This window comes from Candoia aspera, chromosome 4 (genome assembly GCF_035149785.1).
Source record: "Candoia aspera isolate rCanAsp1 chromosome 4, rCanAsp1.hap2, whole genome shotgun sequence".
NCBI lineage: Eukaryota > Metazoa > Chordata > Lepidosauria > Squamata > Boidae > Candoia > Candoia aspera.
This window is the reverse complement of record NC_086156.1, coordinates 4,721,110-4,746,375: the sequence shown is the minus strand read 5'-3', so window position 1 is coordinate 4,746,375 and position 25,266 is coordinate 4,721,110. Positions and strand designations below refer to the sequence as shown.

General features: G+C 43.2%; 1 protein-coding gene across 3 annotated transcripts in view; it reads right to left on the bottom strand.

Annotated features, from left to right (window-relative positions):
* CRHR2 (corticotropin releasing hormone receptor 2) overlaps nt 1-25,266 on the bottom strand; it is an 81,698-nt gene that overhangs the window by 34,168 nt on the left and 22,264 nt on the right. For 2 of the 3 annotated variants that reach the window (XM_063303322.1, XM_063303321.1), the window contains exons 3-4: nt 7,423-7,508; nt 1,986-2,092 (exon numbers count right to left, since the gene is read on the bottom strand). In XM_063303322.1, coding sequence (XP_063159392.1) covers nt 1,986-2,092; nt 7,423-7,508 — 193 coding nt within the window. Of the gene's footprint in view, nt 1-1,985; nt 2,093-7,258; nt 7,262-7,422; nt 7,509-25,266 lie in introns of all 3 variants that reach the window. The other variant, XM_063303324.1, reaches the window with a different exon arrangement.

Sequence of the window (25,266 nt, the reverse complement as noted above, 5' to 3'; positions counted from 1 at the left end):
GGCCGGCTTCTGGCAAGCAGAATCAATGGGGAGCTGTGTGATTTGCTTAACGACCATGTGGTTCACTTAACGACAGCCGCAAAAATGTAGAATCAGGTCAGATTCACTTAATGTCTGCTTTGCTTAGCAACCCATTGTGGTCATTAAACGAGGACGACCTGTATATGGAAACCTCACCTGAGAGATCTTGCAGAGAAATATTTTTCTCTGCTCTTCAAATATCTTTTAGCCTCTAAACTTCCCTGGATGGCTTTGCTTTAGAAATGTCCTTAATGTTGTGATTGGATTCCGCTCCTTCCCACCTTAAGCTGCCCAGTACATTTCCAATTCAAATTTAACATTAATTAGATATGTGTTCATTGACTAATTTTGCTTTCATTTGTTCAGGGCTGAGCAATGTGTGGCTGAGGTCAACATGGCCTCTCAATGTGTAATTTGGGACTTGGGGCACTCTAAAACTATACCCACAAATTCAGTGGCAAAATTACCAAGTTTGGCCCGAATTCTTGTTTCATTTTTTTTCCTTTTCATGAATAAACCTTCCCAAACAGACTCAAGTTACCGTAATTTTTTTTTTTCTGTCTTGGCTATGTGACATTGCTTGACTGCATGGTTGATCTGCCCACTCACACAGAAAAACATGATTTCTAGGAGAGAAATAGGGTTAACTGGCTCACTCCAAATTCACCACCTGGTTCTTGGGTAGCCCTCCCCCCCCACAAAAAAGCACCTCATATCAGCTTCTGCCATAAAAACAAGGGAAGAAAAATCATTCATCATCATTTGCCATGGCTGCGTGTCTTCAAAAATATCTCAGCAATAAAAATGAAGTGTAAATAGTGACAAGACCTCAAGAAGTTCCTCTCCCTGATAATGAGAACAGCATAGACTGGAAAGAGTCCCAGTCTTCTCGGGATTAAACATGGGAAACTATGGAGCTGCTGACCACTGGAGAGATGACTGTACCATGAAAGAGAAATGTTGACGCATGATAATCCTTGGCCCCATGCAACTCCACCCACAACTATCTCACCAAACTTCTCTGCTCCTTTGAACACAATTTTAACAGCAAATCCTTCACCAAACGGGAAAAAAATTAAGAATTTTTGTGTACCACACTAGTCCAAATTAATACTTTACTGCTGAGAAACTCAAGGCTGTTGTGCTGGGGACCACGCAGAGCAGGCCGTGATTGAAGGTTGGCCAGGAACGGAAATGTGGTGGAAAATCTACAGGGATCATGTTCCAGAGAAGCCATCTTACCCCACCAAAAGAGAACTCCTGACGGGCCCGAGACAACAGAAATTAAAATCCACAAATCTAGCAAATGCTGAAGCTTAACATCGGGGTGCCTTAATTTAAATCTCTTTTTGCTTTTCGTCAAGTTTGATTCCTAGTGACTTCATGGATCGTTCACTCAATTTTCTTACCAGAAAAAAAAAAAGGAAGCTGTTTCTTTTTGCCTTCATCTGGATTTTTTGCAGCTTCTGATTTATTGCCCTGGGTAGTCCTAATTTCTGGACTTGTGCATTGCAGCTGTACAACCCGAGGACAAATATTTATTTATTTGATTTATTTATTTAAACAATTGATAAAGCTGCTGATCTCACAGAGCAGTGACTCTGGATGGTGCGCCAAGGATGAAAAGTAAAAATATAATATACAAAATAAAGTAGCATATGCCTGGGTCTAAAAACTCCATTTTAGATTCCTCTGCAATCCATGCAGACCAAAAGCCACCAACAGGGCTGGTTCAGCTTCTCAGCCCAAATGTCTGCAGCAACAACCAGGTCATTAATGCCTGGCGAGAGTGCAAGGGCCAAAAGGAGTGGGTTCATCCAGATCTTTGGGGTGGGGGAACATCTTTCCACAGCTATCTACACCCCCCCCCCCTTTGTTGTTGTTTCTCATCACTCCCAATGATTTCTGATGAGTCAAGTCATTGACAAGGCTGGAAACAGCATAATGAAAAAGAGATTACTCACCGCAAGCAGAGGAATAATAAGAAGGCCACAATAAGAGCTCCGACGGAGATGCAATGCCCCAGGTAGTTGATGATCATGGCAACCTTGTAATGGAGAGCGGGCTTTGTCTGTGGGGCAGGAAAGAAAGATAAAGATTGGGCCTTCACATAGATCGGTTCTGTGTACTGAAGCACTGGAGTTGGGTTGGCCAACAGCAATTACTCTTACTGGGCACCTGAGATGGGCAGAACTGGGGGCCAGGAAGAAAAGTGAAGCACATGAGGAGGTGACCTGCATGCGTGGGGAGGCCTGGTAGAGAGAGTTGGTGGGCTGGATTAAGAAGAACCTGGAAATTAAGGTCTTGACACTGCTTGGTCTCCAGAAGCTCCCTCACGTGTAGAAGAAGAAGACCAGGAGAGATGTATCAAGAATCACACCTTGTCCTCCAGGCTTCAGTATCCAGCCAGGATCCAACCCTACCTTTCCTATACTGGAGCAAAAGAATCCTGACCTAGGCCAGGAGCTTCATCTACCTAACCATGGAGAGTGTCATTGCTTGTATGGTGAAAATCAGGAGATGAAGCGGCACGGGAATGCTCAGCTATGCCAAGAACCAAGGGAAGCTGGCAGGGCTACTCAGGAGTAACCTGCCAAAGGAAGCCAGAGCTGATCAGGGCCAGATATACTCAAGCAGGTCAGAAGCTGCAGATATTTAGGGAGGAAACTGGCTCAGTAGAGTCACTATAACCTTGAGTTTGGAAAAGCCTTTGGGTCTTCATAAAACTCCTGACTCATCTCTGACTCCTACTGGCTGGTATCCAGCCTCCCTTCTGCATGACAATCCCCATGTTTTGCTTCCGGAGCATTCCTAGATTTTCTTCTGGAATGGGAAAAAAAAAATAAGGACAACTTTTCTGTGGCCCCACTGGGGTGGGGGCCACTGTAGATGGGGTGAAGGCCAGCCAAGTCATCCACATTTCTAACTCCATTTCACCCCCCTCCTTATGTCTGATAACTGCCTAGAGAAGCCTGTTTTTGTGGGGCTGCTCTAGACATTCATCTCTGTGTCCAGCATCTTCTTCCAAGTTCTGACATCACTACTTGGCTGACTGCAAAGAGTCCCAAAGCCATTTGGGGTTAAAAGTAGCCCCTGCCCCCCAGCCCCACTGCTGACTGGGTTTTCATGTCTGCACCAGATGCTGATCCTGCCCATGAGCCATTGAAGCATGTCATGGGATTCCCGTCAATTCATGCGTATGGTGAACAGAGCCATCTGCAAGGAACAGCCCCAGGTTTTAATGGTGACACTGGTGCATTCAGAACCAGGGAACAAGCAGATGTTTAGGTGATGAACTATTTACCCATTACTGGATATTTATTGGGGCTATGTAATGCTTCAGGTTCAAAGGCGAAAAGGTGCTTTGGAATATTTGGGGCGTGCACGAAGCATCTGTCTGCACTTCTCACACCAAATGTGTCTTTTCTTAGGATTGTGCTGCAGCTATACAAGGTTACCATGATGATGATGATGTACCATCAAGTCGTTTCTGATTCCTAGCAACCACATAGGTAGATTTCCCCCATGACAATCTGTCCCTAGCCTGGTCCTTCAGGTCTCCCAAGGGTGCCCCCATGGCCACTGTAACTGAGTCCACCCCCCTTGAGGCTGGTCGTCCTCTTCTTCTCTCTCTTCCACCTTTCCCAGCATTATAGACTTTGCAAGGGGAGCTGGCTCGTTGCATTGACCGACTGATTACATATGGTGCTATGAAGCCATTTTTGACTTCTAGCGACCACATAGATAGACCTTCTCCGTGACGGTCTTCCCCTAACCTGGCCCTTCAGGTCTTCCAAGGGTCCACCCACCACCACCGTAACTGAGTCCACCCACTTGCTGCTGGTTGCCCTCTTCTTCCATTTCCTTCCACCTTTTCAAGCATTATGGAAAGGATCCTAGGTATTTCCACTGATTATGTTCTATCAAGTAAGTTTTGACTCCTAAAGACCATATAGATGGACCTTTTCCAGGATGATCTCTCCTCAACTTGTCTTTCAGGTCTCCCAATGGTGCACCCATCACCACCATAACTGAGTCCACCCATCTTCTGATGGTTATCCTCTTCGTCTCTTTCCTTCCACCTTTCCCAGCATCAGAGCCTTCTCCAGAAAGCTGGGTCTTCCCATAAGGTGTCTGGTTATGTGTGTCTTGAGTGAGAACTCTTGCTTGATTGGTCTGATGATCACTCGAGGGTAATGATACAATCACAGGATTTGCCACAGCTATTTTAAAATTGCAGCAGGCAGGTGCCACACTGCCTCTATGCACTCTGAAGCATCTTTCTGCTGTTGAACCAATGAGCTACCCAGCACAATTTACGCCAGGAAAATGAATTATCTGTCTGCAGTTGGATCATCATCATCATCACCACCACCATCATAATCTATCTGCATAGCATTTCTCTGAATGTTTTGGTTACAGTGAGTTGGAATGTTAATAGAGAATTCCTTGCACACACCCATTGAAATAATGCAAAATTGCTTATCTCTGTCCTTAGACATCAAATTTTATCCACCCAAATTCAGGAGATGGATGGGAAGAAATACTGCTTTTAAAAATTCAGAAGTAAGTAGCTCGTAACAAGCCAGCTCCTATAATGTATGCCATCTCTTAAGATTAACAAATAATAAATTGCAATAAAAGGTCATTCTAAACAGAGAAAAACCCAAGCTTTAATCAAAGATAAGATTTCAAACAAATGTTTGGTTATAAACCCATCTGTTTCTCAAGACCTGAGCTGTAAAGTACTCAGGGAATACTCCATGTTTGATATTTATCAAGCCCTTTTAGCAACTCAAGGGGGGAAAAAAACTATCAGATGAAACTGTGAGTCCCTTTCAAACCCAGATAACTTCTGGGAACATTTCCAGCTAAAGGACTGTCTAGCTGAAGAGGATATTAAACACTCCAGGGACGCCTGGGGTTGGCAAAGGAAGCACTCCAGAGTTTAACAACGCTCACAAGGCAACAAAACGATGTAAGAAGTGGTTCTTGCCACCTATTTATGCAACCCCAGGTGCAGCTGAAAGCCTCACAAAAAGCTGGAAATCTGCATCAGAGGGCCAGATTTGCTCAGGTTGTGGATTTACAGGTAGTCCTAAATTTATGACCACAACTGGGATGGGAACTTCCATCGCTAAGCGAGGCAGTTGTTAAGTGAGTCATGCCCAGTTTCACATTTTTTACCATAGCCATTAAGCAAATCATGTGGTCGTTAAGCGAATCTAGCTTCCCCTATTGACTTTGCTTGTCAGAAGCCGGCTGGGAATGTTGCCAATGGCGATCACGTGACCCCGGAATGCTGCAACCGTTGTAAATACATGCCGGTCGCCAAGGGCCTGGATTTTGATCATGTGATCATGGGGACATTGTGACAGCTGTAAGTGTGAGGACCGGTCATAAGTCACTTTTCCCAGCTAAGCGGATGGTTGTAAGTCGAGGATGGTTGTACCTGTATGAGACTGTTTTTTAACACGGCCCCTTGGTGTATACAGCTTCGGCTCACCCAATAATCTTGACTGGATTATTCCCACTGTACCAGGTTAGCTTAGACCAGGGGTCTCCAAACCCTTCAGCTCACCAACCCCTTCATGAATTGAATGAACAATTTCAGATTGTTCATAGGCCCCCAATTGTTTATTATGTATATGAAAATGATTTAATAAATACTAATTTAACTTATTATTATTATTATTATTATTATTATTATTATTATTATTAAATCTGTTCAATCATGACCAATTCTTGGGGACTGCCTGGACGAGCCCCTGCAGTTTTCTTGGCAAGGTTTTTCAGAAGTGCTTTGCCATTCCCTCCTTCCCAGGGCTGAGAGAGAGTGACTGGCCCAAGGTCACCCAGCTGGCTTCATGCCTAAGGAGGGACTAGAACTCATGGTCGCCCGGTTTCTACCTCAGTGCCTTAACCACTACACCAAACTGGCTCTCAACTTTAACTAAAAGTACTACAAATAAATAATAATAATAGATAATAATGATACCAATCAAAGAGAATCTCTGTAGCTCAGGGTTGAACTGTGGAGTCCTTGGTGCTCTCTGAGCCTTGTTGTTTTCTTGCAGATGTTTCATTGCCAGACTAGGCAACATCTTCAGTGCAAAGAGGGAGTGGGCCTTGCTCTCTGTTTATATACAGTGGCTTGCCCTGCTTGTGTTTGTGGGGGTGTTGTTCTCTCCTTGCTAGTTCCTTGGCAGACAAACAATCAAGGAGTAAACACTGCTCCAACCAAGGAACTACCAACACAGACAAACAATCAAGTGGTAAGCGGCCACCTAATCAAGGAGAGAACAACACCCCCACCAACACGGGCAGGGCAAGCTACTGGATATAGACAGAGAGCAAGGCCCACCCTCCCTGGCACTGATGATGTTGCCTAGTTGGGTCATGAAATGTCTGCAAGCAAACAACCAAGCTCAGAGAGCACCAAGGACTCCACAGATAATAATGACTTCATAAAAATAGGTAATATTTAAAAGATGAGAAATATAAGATTTAACATACCTTTTTTAACTGAAACTGTTGATATCATTAATGGGAAGGTTGCATCTGATGAGCGTCAACGAGGACACTGATATTTGTTTGGACATTGGTGAGCTTTAATCGTAAGTCATCATGTTCTTCCAGGTTCAGTCAGTTCCTATTGACCCTTAGCCATTTACTGACCCCCTTTTGACCCCCAGCCATTTACTGACCCCTTGGACAGACCCATCAACCCTTGGGGGTTGATATTGACCACTCTGGGGAACCCTGGTGCAGAAGGATCATTAAGTTTCTGTGTCTTTCACAGTCCATATTGGTTCAATTCATACAACACTGGGTCAATTAAAGATCCAGCAGGTTGTGCAAAGTCAGAATGGTGGTTATTTTTAGGAAAGGTCAGTTCCCAATTAAGCTGAAAGTATTTTCTAAGAACTGTAGGTTATATACTTTGAATTAGACTATAACAGGTGAACCTCAAGAGAAAATTCACATTTTGTTCTGGTCTTCAGAAAGGGAGATGGAAATCTGGAGACCAATTCTGAAAATGGGGCACTCTGCCCAATTTACTTTTCATCCTCCATAGCAGGAGCATCTGGGTGGTTGTGTCAACATGCACAAGGTGGTGGGTGCAGCCACATGATCAAAGCCACACCCTTTTTTACACGAGATGCACATACAAAAGGTTTTGAACATGATGCTGTACCTACCACCTTGCAGATTTTGACTCTCTTTGTAGATGCACCTGCTTAGAAGGTGGTCAAAAAAATCAAGATGGCAGATGCAATCACATGATCAAAAGGAGCAGAGCTTCGATCCATCTTGACTTTTTTGAACCCTCCTGCACACCCCCCCGACTTGATGCCTACAGCCAGGAAAACAGATCGCTGACAGAACAGATCAACATACCTCTTCGTCAAGAATAGGTTCACACTGTGAGTAGATAACTTTGAAAGCCCAGGTCCCATTTGCCATGCATTCTCGATATGCATTTCCTAAGGAGAGGAAAGGAACACCAACAGAAACATTAAGATGGCCAAACAGCCAACATCCAGACAAAAACATTAAAAAAACCCTCAGAATTAAAAAATGATAAAGCCTGAAATGTGGAGGCCAGGCATGGCCGCGCCAGGAAGCTTTGCCAAGTAGCTGCATATACGACAGAAATTATAATTTTCTGCCAACCTGAGGTCGACAACATACGCACTGGGATGAAGGGATGTGAACAGCTACGAAGGTCCCCGAGCTAACATTTCAGCATTCTGAAACACGGAGAAAATGCACCACGCTTCCGTTTTAAGATGCTTTCTACATCACAACATACAGTAACGAGACCCCAAAACCATGAGATTATAGTCCGTGCGTTTATTTTGCTACGTGTCTATTGGGAGTCCCCAGTCCGTTCTACTCAAAGAGAATCACACCCAACCACATCTCATTTGTCATCACCAATTAGAAAATACCCAGTGGTTTGCAGTATAATGACTGAGGAAATTCAGAATTTTGGACGATCCGGCTCTGGATTCTGCCCACACATGTACACTTCCTTCTAAAGGAGAATGAGCATTTTTGAGCAGCGGTGGGTCGTGTTTTGACTGTGCTGCTGTGATGCCATTTTGCCTTTTTTGACCTGCCCCCCATGAACACCATTTTGCAGTCAGCTGCATTCTATAGAATCCAGTTTCCCATACATTTTCATTTTCTTCACCACGAGCCACGCAGTAAAACTGCTTTCTTGAATATTATATTCATTATAAAAGAAAAGTTTGACAGAGGTTCACATTTCATAATATTCTGGAATTAGAATTAGGTGAGGAAATTATCCAGGGAGAATTTGAGACTTGTCTCAATACAGACACACAGACATGCACCCACCCTCCCAAGACAAGCATATAATTATGATAATCACAAGGTTTTAAAAAATCGGAATCGTATCAATTGCTGCAATTATTTAACCCATTTCTAAATGACAGGCCTTTTTTTTTCAGTCTAAGGAATTAATTTTTTATCATCCAACACCCTCACATTATTTCGCCGGTAAAAAAAAAAGCAAGCCATAAATCCATTTCCTAAATGATGAATATATTCCTGTTGCAGGCAGACTATCTAAAATCTCATTTTTATGATGATTCGTTTACATTCCAACAAGAAGGGGGTGAATTCTCTCCCACTTTTTTTCTTTTTGCTTGAGAACAGAAAATAAATGATTTGTTTTCTCCCCAGAGGGTGGAATGTGGGCGAAATACGGGTAGTTCTCGCTTAACAACCATTCGTTTAATGATGGTTCTGACTTATGATGGTGCTGGGAAAACCCACTTACGACCAGTCCTCACACTTATGCCCATTGCAGTGTCCCCTGGTCACCTGATCACCATTTTCAACTTTCCTGGCTGACTTCTGGCAAGCAAAATCAATGGGGAAATGCATGATTTGCTTAATGACCACATAGTTTGCTTAACACTCGCAGTGATTCACTTAATGATCAACACAAAAAGGTCATAAAATTGGGTTGGATTCGCTTAATGACTGCTTCAATTAGCAACCAAAATTCCGGTCCCAAGTGTGGTCATTAAGTGAGGACTATCTGTAATGCTGTCTTAAAATCCATGCAAAAACGTTGTATTTCTATACACCTCCAGTTCCTTCTGAAAAGCCACATTGTCCCCAATACAGGAGGGAGATTCTCTCAAAACGCAGAATTACAGTATCATTTCTATCTTCAAAATACTCATTTTGGGGGGTGAAGAAGTACTCGGCTGCAATTTGGAGCCACTCTGTTAGAACATTTGGGAAATCTGAAAACTGATGCATAATTACCTGACTTGCGTGCTAGTTAAGTAAGATCAGCTCATTATTTTAAGCGACGGATTGGACTTTCCAAACATCTCAACTCTTGAGGGAAAAACGTCTGCACCAAGAAGGCTTCCGATTTGAAACAGATGAGATCTGACTTACCAAATTGCTCAGTGGATGCACTGTGACATACCTAAACTTTTTTGTTTTGCTTTTGAGATGACCATTAGCAAGTCCACAAAGGGAATCTTCCTTACCAAGCTCCATCTCACATTCACCCAACCAAATTTTATCCATCCTAGAAAACAGACCCAAAGCTCAGGGGATTAGCTGTTATCTAGGGCAGGTATGGAAGACGTGAATTCCAGCAGCTTAAGAACAGCCGAGTCCCACCCGTCTATTTTCAATTACTGTGACATATCTTACGTCGTAGCAGCTTAGGACAAATCAAGTTATGATGGAGGGATGTAGAAGCAGGGAGCACCAGGATCTGAGGGCTATGTGCCAATTATTTTCTGACGAGGGTTCATAGCCGGTCACCGTAATTAAGACGAAAAATGTTCTCAACCTCAGTTATGAGCAGCATAAGGCAACAAACCACGCACTGGTGGATGAACTCCAAAATGGTATCTCACAGACTAACATGGCCCATTAAAAGTGTTCCTTGTCATCCTAGGGGCATGGGGCTGTTGACCCCAAGAGAAATAGATGGTTGGAAGGCATCTGGATTTGGTCCAGCTTAGCTTCCTCTAACTGCCTCAAGCAAAAAGTTAGGGCATTTCTTGCAAAAACATAATTTTAATTGGAGGAGTCTCCTTTGCAAACTGTGGCAATGGCCAGTGCACATGGTTCAGAAGCTATGCCTTGCCATTTCCCACAACTTTTCTCCCTTCCTCCGGAAGAAACTTCTGTTTTTCTGTCTTATGCTTGGGGGTTTGTGAATTTCTTCTGGGTTTCCAACAGTGATGGTTTTGAGCTGCTCTTTCTGCATGGAGAATCAGAATTGTTGAGTAGGAAGGCGCCACGAGGAATCATCTAGTCCAACGTTTTGAAGGGTGCAGCAAAACCAAGTAAGCCCCTCCTGAGAGGTGGCTAGCCAGCTTCTTCTTAGAAACCCAGAGATGGAGGACCCACAATTCCATAAGGTTGACTATTCCACTGTCAGACATATTTTTTCATCAGGGACAGATTGTGGGAAAAAACTAAGGAGATCCTGAGTAGATAAAAGTTGTTTCTTTTCACTGAGTCTCTTCACTCCAGCCTTTCTCAACCTTTTGACCCTGGAGGAACCCTTGAAATATTTTTCAGGCCTCAGGGAACCCCTGCACAGTCAGGCTCAAATAGAGGCCAGAAGTTTGTTGTTGTTTGTCCAGTCGCTTCCGACTCTTCGTGACTTTGTGGACCAGCCCACGCCAGAGCTTCCTGTCGGTCGTCAACACCCCCAGCTCCCCCAGGGACGAGTCCGTCACCTCTAGAATATCATCCATCCACCTTGCCCTTGGTCGGCCCCTTTTCCTTTTGCCCTCCACTCTCCCTAGCATCAGCATCTTCTCCAGGGTGTCCTGTCTTCTCATTATGTGGCAAAATACAAAAAGTATTTCAGTTTTACCTTTGATATCATTCCCTCCAGTGAGCAGTCAGGCTTTATTTCCTGGAGGATGGACTGGTTTGATCTTCTTGCAGCCCAAGGCACTCTCAGGATTTTCCTCCAACACCACAGTTCAAAAGCATCGATCTTCCTTCTCTCAGCCTTCCTTATGGTCCAGCTCTCGCAGCCATACGTTACTACAGGGAACACCATTGCTTTAACTATGCGGACCTTTGTTGTCAGTGTGATGTCTCTGCTCTTAACTATTTTATCGAGATTTCTCATTGCTCTCTTCCCAAGAAGTTACAAAATTATTATATTCATTTCATGGGTAGGCCTGTATAGATGCATTAACGGTGTTCTTAAGCTGAAAATAAAGAATGAAACTTACCTCTTTAATGTGAAGTTGCCTGAATTTGAATATTTTTAAAATTGAATTGTGATCTCCCAGGGAACCCCTAGTGACCTCTCGTGGAGCCCTAGGGTGCCACAGAACCCTGGATGAGAAACCCTGATCCACTCTAACTTCATTTTGAGAGTCAGTTGCTCCCCTTGGGGACATCTCTCTGAAGCTGGGCCAGCCCCACCAGGTAGACCAGACCATGAAATCTCCACAGGATGTCTACAACTACTTTTATAGAGATTGGCTACAATGACAGAATATGGCACGTCTGCTTTGGCTGTACGTCCTCCTCCTCATAATTCAACGAATTAGGAACCTCTTCCAAACATTATTTGGTCATTCCAGACTTTAAAAAGCTTCAGCCTCTGTTGCCCTGGCAATGGAGTCTGCCTAACTCCATCAAGGTCATCTTCCTCATTCTCTACAAGCTGAGAGGAATGGAGCAGCGGTGTATTTCAGCCCCTCTACTTTTAAACTTACATGGATTACTTACATGGATTGATTTTGTGCCCTCAACAATTCCTTGGAGTGCTGTTCCAGGCCTCACTTTCTTGGAAAGAACACTTTTTATATCTGTCAAGGGTTTCTCAGGGTGAGCTCTTTGGCTATCTTGAGAAGTTTCAAAAGGAGACTGCTTTAGCCCTGCAGTTTGCAAGATCTTTGCAGCCAAGGTCATCTGCAGCATCTCTCTGGGGTCCAAGTCTGTATTTTCAGAAATCTTGACATCCTTGAAGCCATTCTGTTCACGTTTATTAGAGCAATCCTCGCAATCCCAAAATGCATGAGGGACGCTGCACCACGTTGGAAGACGGGCTTGATTTCTCCGCAGATGTTAGAGCTTGGCAGTGCCATGAAACCTTTAGCTAAAGCTAGCTTTTTCTCCAAAGGGTGCGGCCCTGTTGGTCCTTAGAGGCCACTTGAAGTCAAACCAGTTCAAATAAGTTATTGGGTGCTTTACTCCCTAGGAGTCTTGCTGGAGAGCCTTTGCAAAGGGCAGAAGTAGCCTTCAGTGGTGGATTTGGGACCCTGGCCTTCAAAGCAATCTAAGTCTGGTTCCCAACTTCAAAGGTCTTTTGAAATGGGGATGTGCCAGCCCTATGGCTCTCCTCTATCATGGTCCTGAAATGTGGTGGGCCTTCGCAAGTTGGAAAAGTTACCTTCTGGTGTTCTGTTGCAGTGTGTGATGGTACGTGGGAAAGACCTTGGGAGGTGGGGCCAAGAGATGCTGCCAGAGGAACGGTCAGATAAGAGGCAGCCTAGCCTGCAGCTGGAGAGTGGGTGGGGCAAGAGGCTCAGGAGGGACCCTCCCTAGTTCCTTGGGTTGTAAAGGAGATGGCAGGAAGAGGGGGGATGAGTCTGAAGGGGAGGGTGATGCAATGGTGAGTGGGAAAGACCTCGGGAGACGGGGCAAAGAGATGCTGCCTAGGGAATGGTCAGATAAGAAGCAGCCTAGCCCGCAGCTGGATAGTGGGCAGGGCAAGAGGCTCAGAAGGGACCCTCCCTAGTTTCCCACACTGTAAAGAAGACTTGGGGCAGGGGGGATAACTGTATTTTCAGACTTGCAAGGTTCTGTCGATGTAGCTTTACAGTAAAGCAGTATTAGTTCATCTGATTGTGACTCCTATCTGGTTTACCCCACGAGGCCAACATCAATCTTGCAAGTCTTGTCCAATTTAATCCCTCCATATGTACCATCCTCATGGGGAAAATCTATCTATGTGGTCGCTAAGAGTCGAAAATGACTCGATGGCACGGAATCAATCAACCAATATGTACCATCCATCTCTCCTTACGACTGTAGAATTGTGTTAAAGTCTTTTCCTTTTAACCTCATTCTTTTTTTCATTTTTATGTGCTGTAACTGTATCTGACGGCTGGCTTTATGGCTGTAATAAAAAAGCTGGATTTGATGTGAAGAAGAGGCTAAGCAACTACCTCTGGAGGATGGCTGAATTGGCTTCCCTGCTATGTTGAAAGGGTTCAATCTTGATCCTTCATGCAATGCAACCTGTAGGCGAGAAGCCGTGTCAAATGCAGTTTTTGCACACCTGATCCCCCAGGTGGGTTCCTGAAAGCACCATTTCCTTACCCAGACAACTTCCATCCGTATGAACTTCCACTCCCAGAATTCCCAGCTCACACGGCCATTGCCGAGAATTATGGGAGTGGAAATCCACATATCTAGAGGTTGCCCAGGTTGGAAAACACTGCTCTAAAATCTTTGGGTGCAATATCTCAAAGCAGGAGAATGCCTTGACTTAGCAGAAGGCAATTGGGGCGGGAAGGAGAACAGCTCCCCTTGGGGATGGCTAGCTCCCTGGAATTGCCCTGTTTTGCTTACGGATTGAAAGGGAACTTTGCCACCTGGATTCTATTACATTTTAGTATATTTATATTTTATATTTTATTGTTTGTTTATATTATATTATATTATATTATATTATATTATATTATATTATATTATATTATATTATATTATATTATATTATATTATATTATATTATATTATATTATATTATATTATATTATATTATATTATATTATATTATATTATATTATATTATATTATATTATATTATATTATTGTATAGTATTTATTACATCGTGGTTAGTTGTTTTTTACTGTAAACCGCCCAGAGTCCCTCCTTGCAGGGAAGATGGGCAGTGCTAAATTTGACAAATAAATAAATAAATAAAATTTTGTCCGTCCAGGTATCGAGGAAGACCTGGGATTCTTTTTTTGGCCACATCTGGATGATGTGATGGACCTAGTCTTCCACCTCCCTGCCTCAATCCCCCTTTCATGCAGTTAAACATGTTACACGGCAGGACCATCAAAGGACATTGAAAAGAAGATGTATAAGGGAGAGTTCTACCTATCAGTCATGCAAGGAGTCCGGGACAGAAGTGGGAAGAATCAGTTATGACTCTTTCCATGCTAGGTTGCCCCTGAAGTCATTGGCACATGTCACCCTTTGATTAACCCACACCAACCCATATAATTACAGGTAGTCCTCAACTTATGACCACAATTGGGACCAGAAGTTCTGTTGCTAAGCAAGGTGGTCATTAAGCAAGTCCTGCCTGAGTTTACGACCTTTTTTGCCACGGTCATTAAGCGAATCCAGCTTCCCCACTGATTTTGTTTGTTGGAAGCCGGCTGGGAAGGTCGCAAATGGTGATTGCATGACCCCAGGACACTGCAACCATCATAAATACATGCCAGTTGCCAAGTGCCCGAATTTTGATCATGTGACCTCAGGGAAGCTGTGACGGTCATAAGTGCGAGGACTGGTCGCAAGTCACTTTCCCCAGCACTGTTGTAACTTGGAATGTTTGCTAAACGAATGGCTGTAAATTGAGGACTACCTTTATGGCGCCAATTTTTTAGGGAAACAAAGTGATGCAAGCAAAGAAGGGAAGGGAAATCAGAAAGATTTGGGCTGCTCAATCTGAAAAGTCCAAATCCTTTTCGTGAGCAGACAAGCCTTAAGAAAGAATCAAGGACTTTGATCTGTTCTTAAGATATTCTCCTTCTCTAATTACTCCTTAGATGGTGCGCTTTTTCCTCCCAAACGTCTTCAGTGACAACGGCAGAAAAGAGAAGGGAGGAAAAGGAAGTAATTCAATCAACGCCCTTTGTATGCTGCTGTTTTCTGATATATGATTTATTCAACAAGAAGAACCAATTTGGGGATTTAATCTGTCTCCGAGAAGCCAAGCTTTCTCTAAATCAGGTCCAGGTTTCCAGCATTACGGAAATAAACTCAGCTTGTGTGCCTCCCACTTTCTACAAGTAGAGTCAAAATGGTTCCTTTTGACCAGCCTTTCTCAACCTTTTGACCCCGGAGGAACCCTTGAAACTCTTTCCAGGCCTCGGGAACCCCTGCCCATTCAGGCTCAAATAGAGGCCAGGAGTTGCAAAATCATTCTATTTATTTGATGGATAGGCCAGTATAGATGCATTAAAAGCGTTCCTAAACTAAAAATAAAGAATGAAACTTACCTCTTTAATGCGAAGTTGCCCGAATTTGAAGTAATTTTTAGAATAAATCGTGATCTCCCAGGGAACCCATAGTGATTTCTTGTGGAGCCCTAGGGTGCCACGGAACCCTGGTTGAGAAACCTTGCTCTTGACAGACCAAATTTTGCAAAATTTCCGACTGGGCAGGAGTGAAGGAAGTGGAGGAATCTGAGGGTTGGAAGTGCCTCAGCAACACACCTCGCTCTTTGCATCTAAATCAGGGTTTCTCATACTTGGCAACTTGAAGACGTGTGGACTTCAACTCCCAGAATTCCCTAGCCAGCATGCTGGTCTAAATGATGCACAACCTACAAAGGACTCACTTTGCATAAAAGGGAAAATCTCTCTCCAGGAAGAAGGAGTTTCTGAGCGGAGAGCTTAGGCAGAGGAAGCCAGAAGGGGAAGATGCATCCATGACTTTGTCATTATTTCCTCAGCATGCAATTGACGGTTCGCGGTGCGCACTGAATCTGCATTTAGCAGCAGGAAATGATATTTGACATGATTAACTACAGTGGCACTTTCCTCATCTTTAGCAGAAAGCAGGATTCCTAGTTTTGACGAAGCTGCTGGAAGCTTGACTTGATTTAAGGCTGCAGTGTCTAGCCACCTGTTATATTAACTGTTTTCAAAACAGTTAGGGAACATCTGTAACCCATTACAAGTGTAGGCCAAGATCCACAGAACGCTTCACTCCAGGATTAGGGGCCTTTCTACGGCTGCAGGTCTCTTAATACACCAATTTTTTTAACATGCACTTTTGGAGCATATTTTTTGCAATGGATCTTCCTCAATCTCATGCATTTTTCAGCAACTTTTCCCCAAAGGACAACTGTTCCTAAAACCATACCTACCGACATAAATCTACCTGCTGGGTCACCTATAAATTCCTTCTGTAGCTCGAAGAAACCACGCAGAAAATAATTGGCGGGAGGTAAAACACACCGCGCGATGCCTAACGCAGCTCTCTGGAGTTTTAGCTGAAAAGCCGCATGGAGGATTACATTCCAGCACAGACTGACTGCAAAAGATGACACGTTCCCAGGCAGCAGATGAGGATGTGCAAGTCTCAGAAACGAGTCACTTGTTTTCAAACGCTAGCAATAAATGGAGTGGCTCGGAAGGGAAGTGATGCAGCGCCCTCATTTAGAACCCGCCAACTTTTCTGACCAAGTGAATTAATCAGTGTGCTTTTTGGCACTTGCAATAAAAAACACTGTTAACAATCAAGGCATATATATATATATTTCTTAACACAACAGATGGACTGAAACTCAGGCTGGGAGCCCATAGAAGCAGAGAACTATAGAGTTGAAAGGAGCCATGAGGATCATCTAGTCCAACCCTCTGCAATGTGCAGGGAAAATAATTAGCCTATCCTCGAGAGGTGGCTGTCCAGCTCTTCTTAAAAACTTTTTTTTAAAGGTGTTTTTATCCTGCCTTTATTATTTTTATAAATAACTCAAGGTGGGGAACATACCTAATGCTCCTTCCTCCTCCTACTTTCCCCACAACAACAACCCTGTGAGGTGGGTTGGGCTGAGAGGGAGGGACTGGCCCAGAGTCACCCAGCCGGCTTTCATGCCTAAGGCGGGACTAGAACTCTCCTGCCACACCTGCTTGGCTCTTGGGCTGAGAGAGAGGGACAGGCGCAAGGTCACCCAGCCGGCTTTCGTGCCTGAGGCGGGACTAGAACTCGCAGCCTCCTGGTTTCTAGCCTGGTGCCTTAACCACTAGACCAGACTGGTCATGGAGAAGACACGTCCCCCAGAAGTAGACTGTCACACCCTGGTACGGAACTTACTGCCAGGAAGCTGGTCAAGCACCATTTCTAGAAGAAAGCCTTCACAGAAACTCTCGTTGCCATTTTAAAGTATGCCAATCCTTGGTGCTCTCTGAGCTTGGTTGTTTGCTTGCAGACGTTTCATTACCTGACTAGGTAACTTCATAATCAGAAGTCAATCCTTTAATGCAGTGTTTCTCAACCTTGGCGACTTTAAGATGCGTGGACTTCAACTTCCAGAATTCCCCAGCCAGCATGCTGGCTGGGGAATTCTGGGAGTTGAAGTCCACGCATCTTAAAGTCGCCAAGGTTGAGAAACACTACTTTCATGACCTGGCCACAGGGATGGGTCAAAAAAGTCAAGGTGGAAGCCACAACCAGGAATCACCTTTTCTATGTGGATCCTGAATTTTGCATTTTCATAGAATTTCCTTATTTGGGTGGGAGGGGGAGGAGTGCAGGATTTTACAGGTAGTCCTTGACTTACGACCATTGCTTAGTGACCATTCAAAGTTATAATGGCACTGAAGAAAGTGACTTATGACCAGTCCTCACACTTGTGTCCAGTGCAGCGTCCTTGTGGTCATGTGATCAAAATTCAGGCGCTTGGCAACCGGCACGTACAGTACTTACAATGGTTGCAGCATCCCGGGTCATGTGATCGCCATTTGTGACCTTCCCAGCCGGCTCCCGACAAGCAAAATCAATGGGGGAAGCCGGATTTACTTAATGACCATGTGATTCACTTAACAACCACAGCAAAAAAAAAGAGGTGATAAAATCGGGCATGGTCATGTGATGCATCACTTAATGACTGTATCTCTTAGCAACCGAAGTTCCAGTCCCAACTGTGGTCATAAGTCGAGGACTATCTGTATTTCTTTTTTTATGTCTCCCCCTTTGCCAGCTCTTTTTCAGCAGCTGTATAGCCAAAATGGCACAGTGTAGTCAAAGCGGGGTGCGGGGGGGGGGGGGCTGGGAGATTGCAAAAATTAATAATTGTGCATCTCCTCCCCCAATTTGAGCAGAACTGAAAGGGTGCAATCCAACAACCGTTTCCTAACCTGAGTGGACTTTGCTGAGATTGAAGTCTGAGGTTGAAGGGCTTAAATCATGTCTGGGTAATACAAATATTATTATCCAGCATTTAATTTCAACAGTGTTTAATTCCAATCATTTTTCATGGTCCTGTCCCACATTGCTCATTACTAAAGGAAAATAGCAAGTTTCCCCTCCCCATTTTCCAAAGGCCTCAGGTATGGGGTAGGTTTCCATAGCAATTCTATTTACTGCATTTCTTCCACTGTGCAATTATTTTCCACATTCTCCTTGTTATAAAAGGCAACCCTGAGTAAAAAGTTGGTGGGCAGGCTGATAAAATAAAAATGATAAAGACCCCTTTAATGCGGATGCCGATAGCGCTCTCAAAAATCATTAGCTGCGGGGCACTTTCGCATTATTTCACTTACGTGGTTTTGGTGAAGTGGTTTAAACTGCACACTTTGATTTAACTTTTATATGGCCCAGAACTCTAATTCCAGCTGGATATTGCAGCTGAGATAAAATGACATGCCTAATAAACTGAATCTCCTTTGCTCTGGATTTTAAGCCCTGGACAATAGGAGCAACACCTATATATTTTTGGAACTTTGCACTGAATTTCACTGCGGTCTAGAACAATTTTTTTTTTTAAATGGGACCAAAAAACCAACACAAGTTCTCCTGGGTTCAACCCTACGCATGCTTATTGAGGAGAATTTAATTCCAGCCAAGCAGATATGGTGACTTGAATTTTATTCAAGTCACAACATAACAACTTGAATTTTATTCAAAGGAACTTACTTTGAAGTAAGATTGAACTTTGGATGGAGGTCTGCAGCTGCATTAAGCCACATCCAATGCTATTCAGCGATCCTAATTCACAGGCTTTTACAGGTAGTCCTCGCTTAACGACCACAACTGACCAGCATTTCCGTTGCTAAGTGAAGTGGTCATTAAGTGAATCCAACCGGATTTTATGGCCTTTTTTATGGCAGTCATTAAGTGAATAACCATGGGCATTAAGTGAACCACATGTCGTTAAGTGAATCATGTGGTTCCCCATTGATTTTGCCTGCCAGAAGCTGGCTGGGAAGGTCGCAAATAGTGATCATGTGATGCTGTGACAGTCATAAACGTGAACTGGTTGCCAAGTGACCAAACCATGATCATGTGACCACAGGGACACTGCGACAGTGATAAGTGTGAGGACTGGTTGTCAGTCGGGTTTTTCAGCTCTGTCATAATTCCGAACCACCACTAAATGAATGGTTGTTAAACGAGGACTACCTGTATAACTTTGATCTTCAGAGAGAAGACAAGAATCTCAAACTGGGAATCTCTGTCATGCTCACGATCCGTAATTCCCAATGTTCTCTGGAAGAAGTCACCATGGTTAACCACCTCAAGGGGGAAGACGTTATGACCATTAGCAAAGGGGGAAACACTCATGCTGTGGCCTGCAAAGCTTCCGTTCTTTTAACATCTGAAATCAAATAAGGAATGGAGATCCTGTGACTCTCCAGATGTTTCTGAACACCTCCCAGCACTCCTTGCAACCAGCCATGTTGATGCCACTCCCAGGTATCTTCTAGCAGTAGTTGGAGAGCTGCAGCTTCTCACATGGACCATCCCCTCTTTGTCCATCTGCATTTCTGAGTCTCTAGAAGGGGTTACTTCTGAAGCCCTCAGCTGCTACTGGAAAATATATAAAGTGGAATTCCTCTCAACCAATCACTGGTGTTGGAAACCAAAAGATTCACTCACTTTTGTGGGAAGAAATAGGAAGGAGGTCCAAATTTGCTCCTCACTGAACATAGCTATTGAAAAATTAGTCCGCACAACTGTCTCCATCCTGGAATACATTTTTGGCCTCATTGCCCAGGTGCACAGTCATTATGAGAAACTTGCAGCCAAATTTGACCAGATTTTAGTGGGAAACGTAGCCCAAGGTCCTTGCTAAGGTTTGGCCCAAATGCCATTCATTCATTCAATTTATAGGCCACCCATCTCATATGCTTGACTCTGGGTGGCTCACAATTAAAACAGAATAAAACCAGTAAGACAAACAGGGTTAAAATCATTCATTCATTCATTCATTCATTCATTCATTCATTCATTCATTCTATACAGCTGTCCACTTGCCAAGCAACTCTGGTGGCTAACAAGGGTTAAAAAAAATCAAACACAAGGAAATTAAAAAAAAAATACAATAGAACATTATGAACCAGGGACCAGATCCACAATCTACAAGAGGCTCATCCTAGCTCAGTATCTGCAGGAAGAACCTGGGCTTCCAGGCCTTTCTACAGATCAGCAGGGTTGAAGCCAGCCAAAATTGGTGTGTGTGTGTGTGTCAGGGGTTTTCCACAGGACAGACACTGCGACAGAGAAGGCACCCCTCCTGGGTCCCATAAGGTGACCCGGCTGCATTGATGAGATCTGGAGCATGCCAACCTTGTTGGATCTTATGGGATAGGTAGAGATAATATTTGCAAATATCCAACTCCTGGGCCTTGAAGAGTTTATTCAGCTGGAACTGCAATTCAGCTGGATTTGCCCCCAGAAGCCCACTGTCACCAGTGCAGGTCATGGAATGGTGATTTTCTCTGTTTAATTTTGCTATAATCCCTATGCTCCCGATGCTTTCTTTGCTCAGAGACTGCTTGGCACCTCCACCTGCCTCGTAATTTTGTCTCCGAATTTTACTCTCAGCGAAACTGATTAGGTCCCATACCCTCACACCAGTTGGATGGAGGAAACCGGGCTGTTTGAACAGCCCGCATGCTCACGAATAGCCCGTGCTGCCGAACCCACTCAGCCAATCCAGATCAGAGGCTTTGTTACGGCAGGCAAATTGCAATATATCTTGGTTTTATCAGTTCTGTTTTAACGAATCTCGGGGCAGTGTCAGATAATGAATCGAAGAGCAAGAAAACGTTCAAAGTGGAGAACGTGCAGGTCCAACCCTTGCAATTACAGTTCTGCTCGACGACTTGGTGAAATTTGCATTTCCATTGGCTTTTAATGAAATTCCCCCCCCCCTTTTTTAAAAAATGCAATCAAGCTTTCTAATGCTTCCCACCAGGATCGCAAACCGTATGAAATGAATACTTTCTAGACATGAATCAGGAACGAAAAACTACGGCTAACGCAAGCATGACTAACAAAACAATTCTTAACCTTGGAACAGGTTCACCTTGCAGGGAAAAAAAATACAGAAAGCCAGAAGTGACGGTAGGTAACGTCCATGTAATAGCAAGCTGGGATAACTAATCTTTTTATTCTGATAACCCTGAAAATGTATTTATAGGAATCGCATGTAATGGGGGAGCTACAAGCAAGGCCATATTTGCCTTTGCAATGGGAATGTTCTCCATGTTTTGTTATCTTTTAATCCCATACTCAGCTTTTCTCAGTTTTTCCATAATACAGCAGAAACCCAAACCTTGGCCAGCTGGTTTTTGACCTGAGAAAGTGTCTGAATTCAAAAGATCACGAAAACAAAAATAACCCCAAAGGTGTGCTGTATCTATCATTGAATGATTTTAAGAAGGGCCAGATCTACCGTTACACAGTGGGGTGAAGATGGTGGCAGAGGGCAGGTGGGCACCGTTACATGGCCAAGGGCTCATTTAACGTTGTGAGGGTCGCGGTGTGGGTGGAGGCTGTGTAACACTTCTGGGTGGAGATGGATTATTTAGGAGGAGCTTGGGTTCTTTGCTTTTGATCTGTGATGGGTCCATTTTACAGTTTATCCTACCCTTTTCACCTACCTTCCTCCTCAAAATGGCAGGAAAACGCACCCTTCATTTTCTGCAATTCCTACAGAATTTTGAGAATCATAAAACAGGTCCTGTGTGGACCCAGGGAAGAACAAAGAAGACAGTGACCAGATCCCAGCCATTCTTCCTGGGTCCTGATACAATTCTGGTTGCAAAGATATTCATTCATTCATTCTCTCACTCACTCCCATCCTATTCTGGTTGCAAAGACATTCATTCATTCATTCCCATCCTAATCCGATTGCAAAGATATTCATTCATTCATTCATTCATTCATTCCCATCCTAATCTGATTGCAAAGATATTCATTCATTCATTCATTCATTCATTCATTCATTCATTCATTCATTCATTCTCTCACTCACTCACTCACATCCTATTCTGGTTGCAAAGACATTCATTCATTCCCATCCTAATCCGATTGCAAAGATATTCATTCATTCATTCATTCATTCATTCATTCATTCCCATCCTAATCCGATTGCAAAGATATTCATTCATTCATTCATTCATTCATTCCCATCCTAATCTGATTGCAAAGATATTCATTCATTCATTCATTCATTCATTCATTCATTCTCTCACTCACTCACTCACATCCTATTCTGGTTGCAAAGACATTCATTCATTCCCATCCTAATCCGATTGCAAAGATATTCATTCATTCATTCATTCATTCATTCCCATCCTAATCCGATTGCAAAGATATTCATTCATTCATTCATTCATTCATTCCCATCCTAATCTGATTGCAAAGATATTCATTCATTCATTCCCATCCTAATCCGATTGCAAAGATATTCATTCATTCATTCATTCATTCATTCCCATCCTAATCTGATTGCAAAGACATTCATTCATTCATTCCCATCCTAATCCGATTGCAAAGATATTCATTCATTCATTCATTCATTCATTCATTCATTCATTCTCTCACTCACTCACTCACATCCTATTCTGGTTGCAAAGACATTCATTCATTCCCATCCTAATCCGATTGCAAAGATATTCATTCATTCATTCATTCATTCATTCCCATCCTAATCCGATTGCAAAGATATTCATTCATTCATTCATTCATTCATTCCCATCCTAATCTGATTGCAAAGATATTCATTCATTCATTCCCATCCTAATCCGATTGCAAAGATATTCATTCATTCATTCATTCATTCATTCCCATCCTAATCTGATTGCAAAGACATTCATTCATTCATTCCCATCCTAATCCGATTGCAAAGATATTCATTCATTCATTCATTCATTCATTCTCTCACTCACTCACTCACATCCTATTCTGGTTGCAAAGACATTCATTCATTCCCATCCTAATCCAATTGCAAAGATATTCATTCATTCATTCCTATCCTATTCTGGTTGCAAAGATCTTCCTTCCTTCCTTCCTTCCTTCCTTCCTTCCTTCCTTCCTTCCTTCCTTCCTTCCTTCCGTACAGAGCCCAACTCCTGATGGTTGTGGGCATCATATTGTAGTAACTGGAAGATTACAACCAGGAGCTATGTCAATATACTGGTGAGGGTTAGGTGTGGCAAGGTCAAAAACAAACAGACGGCACCATTAAAGAAACAAGCACAGGTATGAACCTTTCCTTCTACCCAAGGTGAAGAATTGAACCTTATTCCTGTTATAAACCGGCCTTGCATTTTATATTCAGCAGTTGTGGGATTTCTTCTTTTTAATGATTAATCTTGTCCAACCTTAAAATGTTGCAATTAGTATTTCTTTTTAAAAAACTTAGTTGTTAATTTGTAACACTGTATATAAGCAAAACAGAACATAGCTGTACCATTAGCCCTAGCAGCTTATATACTTTTTAAAAATCTAACTTTTTAATATAATAACTCATTTTATATAATAGGCTGAGTGAGAAAAAGAAAAGGAAAGGCTCTCTCTGTATTAAACTAGCTAAAAGGCAAAAAAAAAAAAAAGGTAGAAAGAGATAAAACAGAAACATCAAAAATTGTTTCCCTAGAAAACAAAACTAAACTTTAAAAAAAGCCTAAACATAACTAAAAACTCTAAAAAAGAAAAAAAAAAACCTTGCAGCCCTAATTATCTCTCTATAGGTAGTTGCTTAAAGAAGATCTATTTATTAAGAAGCGTCTATTTATTTTTCTGTTTCTACATTCTTATCAGGCTACTAAAACTATGTAACTTTCTTCAAATTCCACATTATGACTCACTGGCCCAGTCTGGCCTCCCCTTTGGTACAAAGCGAATTCAAAGGCTGAGAGCTGATGATTCTTGTGAAGTTGCATTCTTCTCAATGGCTTTTGTCCCCCTTGCACTAAACACACTTGGCACAGAGTTGTGTCCTTGAATCACTCCCTTTGTGGCTTCTATTCTTAGCACCAGCCGGGAAACTTGCCCCTGGCTCAGTTCCAACAGTTGGGAAAAGGCCGTTGCTAGGTTGGAAATAGGTTTTGCTGCATTGTACTTAAAGGAGAAGCCTACATTTTCATTGCAGGAGATCCCAAAATTGCTCCACCTTCCACTCCTGGAGCATGTTGGCACAATTATGGAAAAGAGGGCAAATGCAGGATGTGGGATCCTTGGTGCTCTCTGAGCTTGGCTGGTTGTTTGAAGAACGTTTTGTGACCCAACTAGGGAACATCATCAGTGCAAGGGAGTGTGGGGTTTCCTCCCTGTTTATATGGGGTAGCTTGCCCTGCCTGTGTCGGTGGGGGTGTGGTTTTCTCCTTGGTAGTTCCTTGATTAGGGCATTGTTTTCTGCTTGATTGTTTGTCCGCTTGATTGTTTGTCTCCTTGGTAGTTCCTTGATTAGGGCATTGTTTTCTGCTTGATTGTTTGTCCGCTTGATTGTTTGTCTCCTTGGTAGTTCCTTGATCAAGGTATTGTTTCCTGCTTGATTGCTTATCTGTTTAATCGCCTCCTTGTAGTTCCGCGATTGGGGTATTTTCCGCTTGATTGTTTGTCCCCTTGGTCATTCTTTGATGGGGTATTGCTTTCTGTGTGATTGTTTGTCTGGTGTCAATCCCTGCTTATCTGGGTGTCGGCTGCCGGAGACGATGCGTTCTGGTCTTTTCGTTTCCTTCTTAGCTTTTTTATTGTCTCTTTTGAATGGTGTGCAAATGTGGTTTATCTCTGTGTGTCTATTGATGGCTGACTTGTCTGAATGCCAAGCTTCCAGGAATTCCCCAGCATTTTTTGGATTTGGCTTGGTCTAGGATGCTCACTGTTTCCCAGTTGAAACCATGGTTGAGTCTGTCCATGTGCTGTGAGATTAAGGAGTTTTCATTGTGTCTTCCGACTGCTAGTTGGTGTTCATGGATGGCTCTGCTACCTAGTCGGGCACCGAA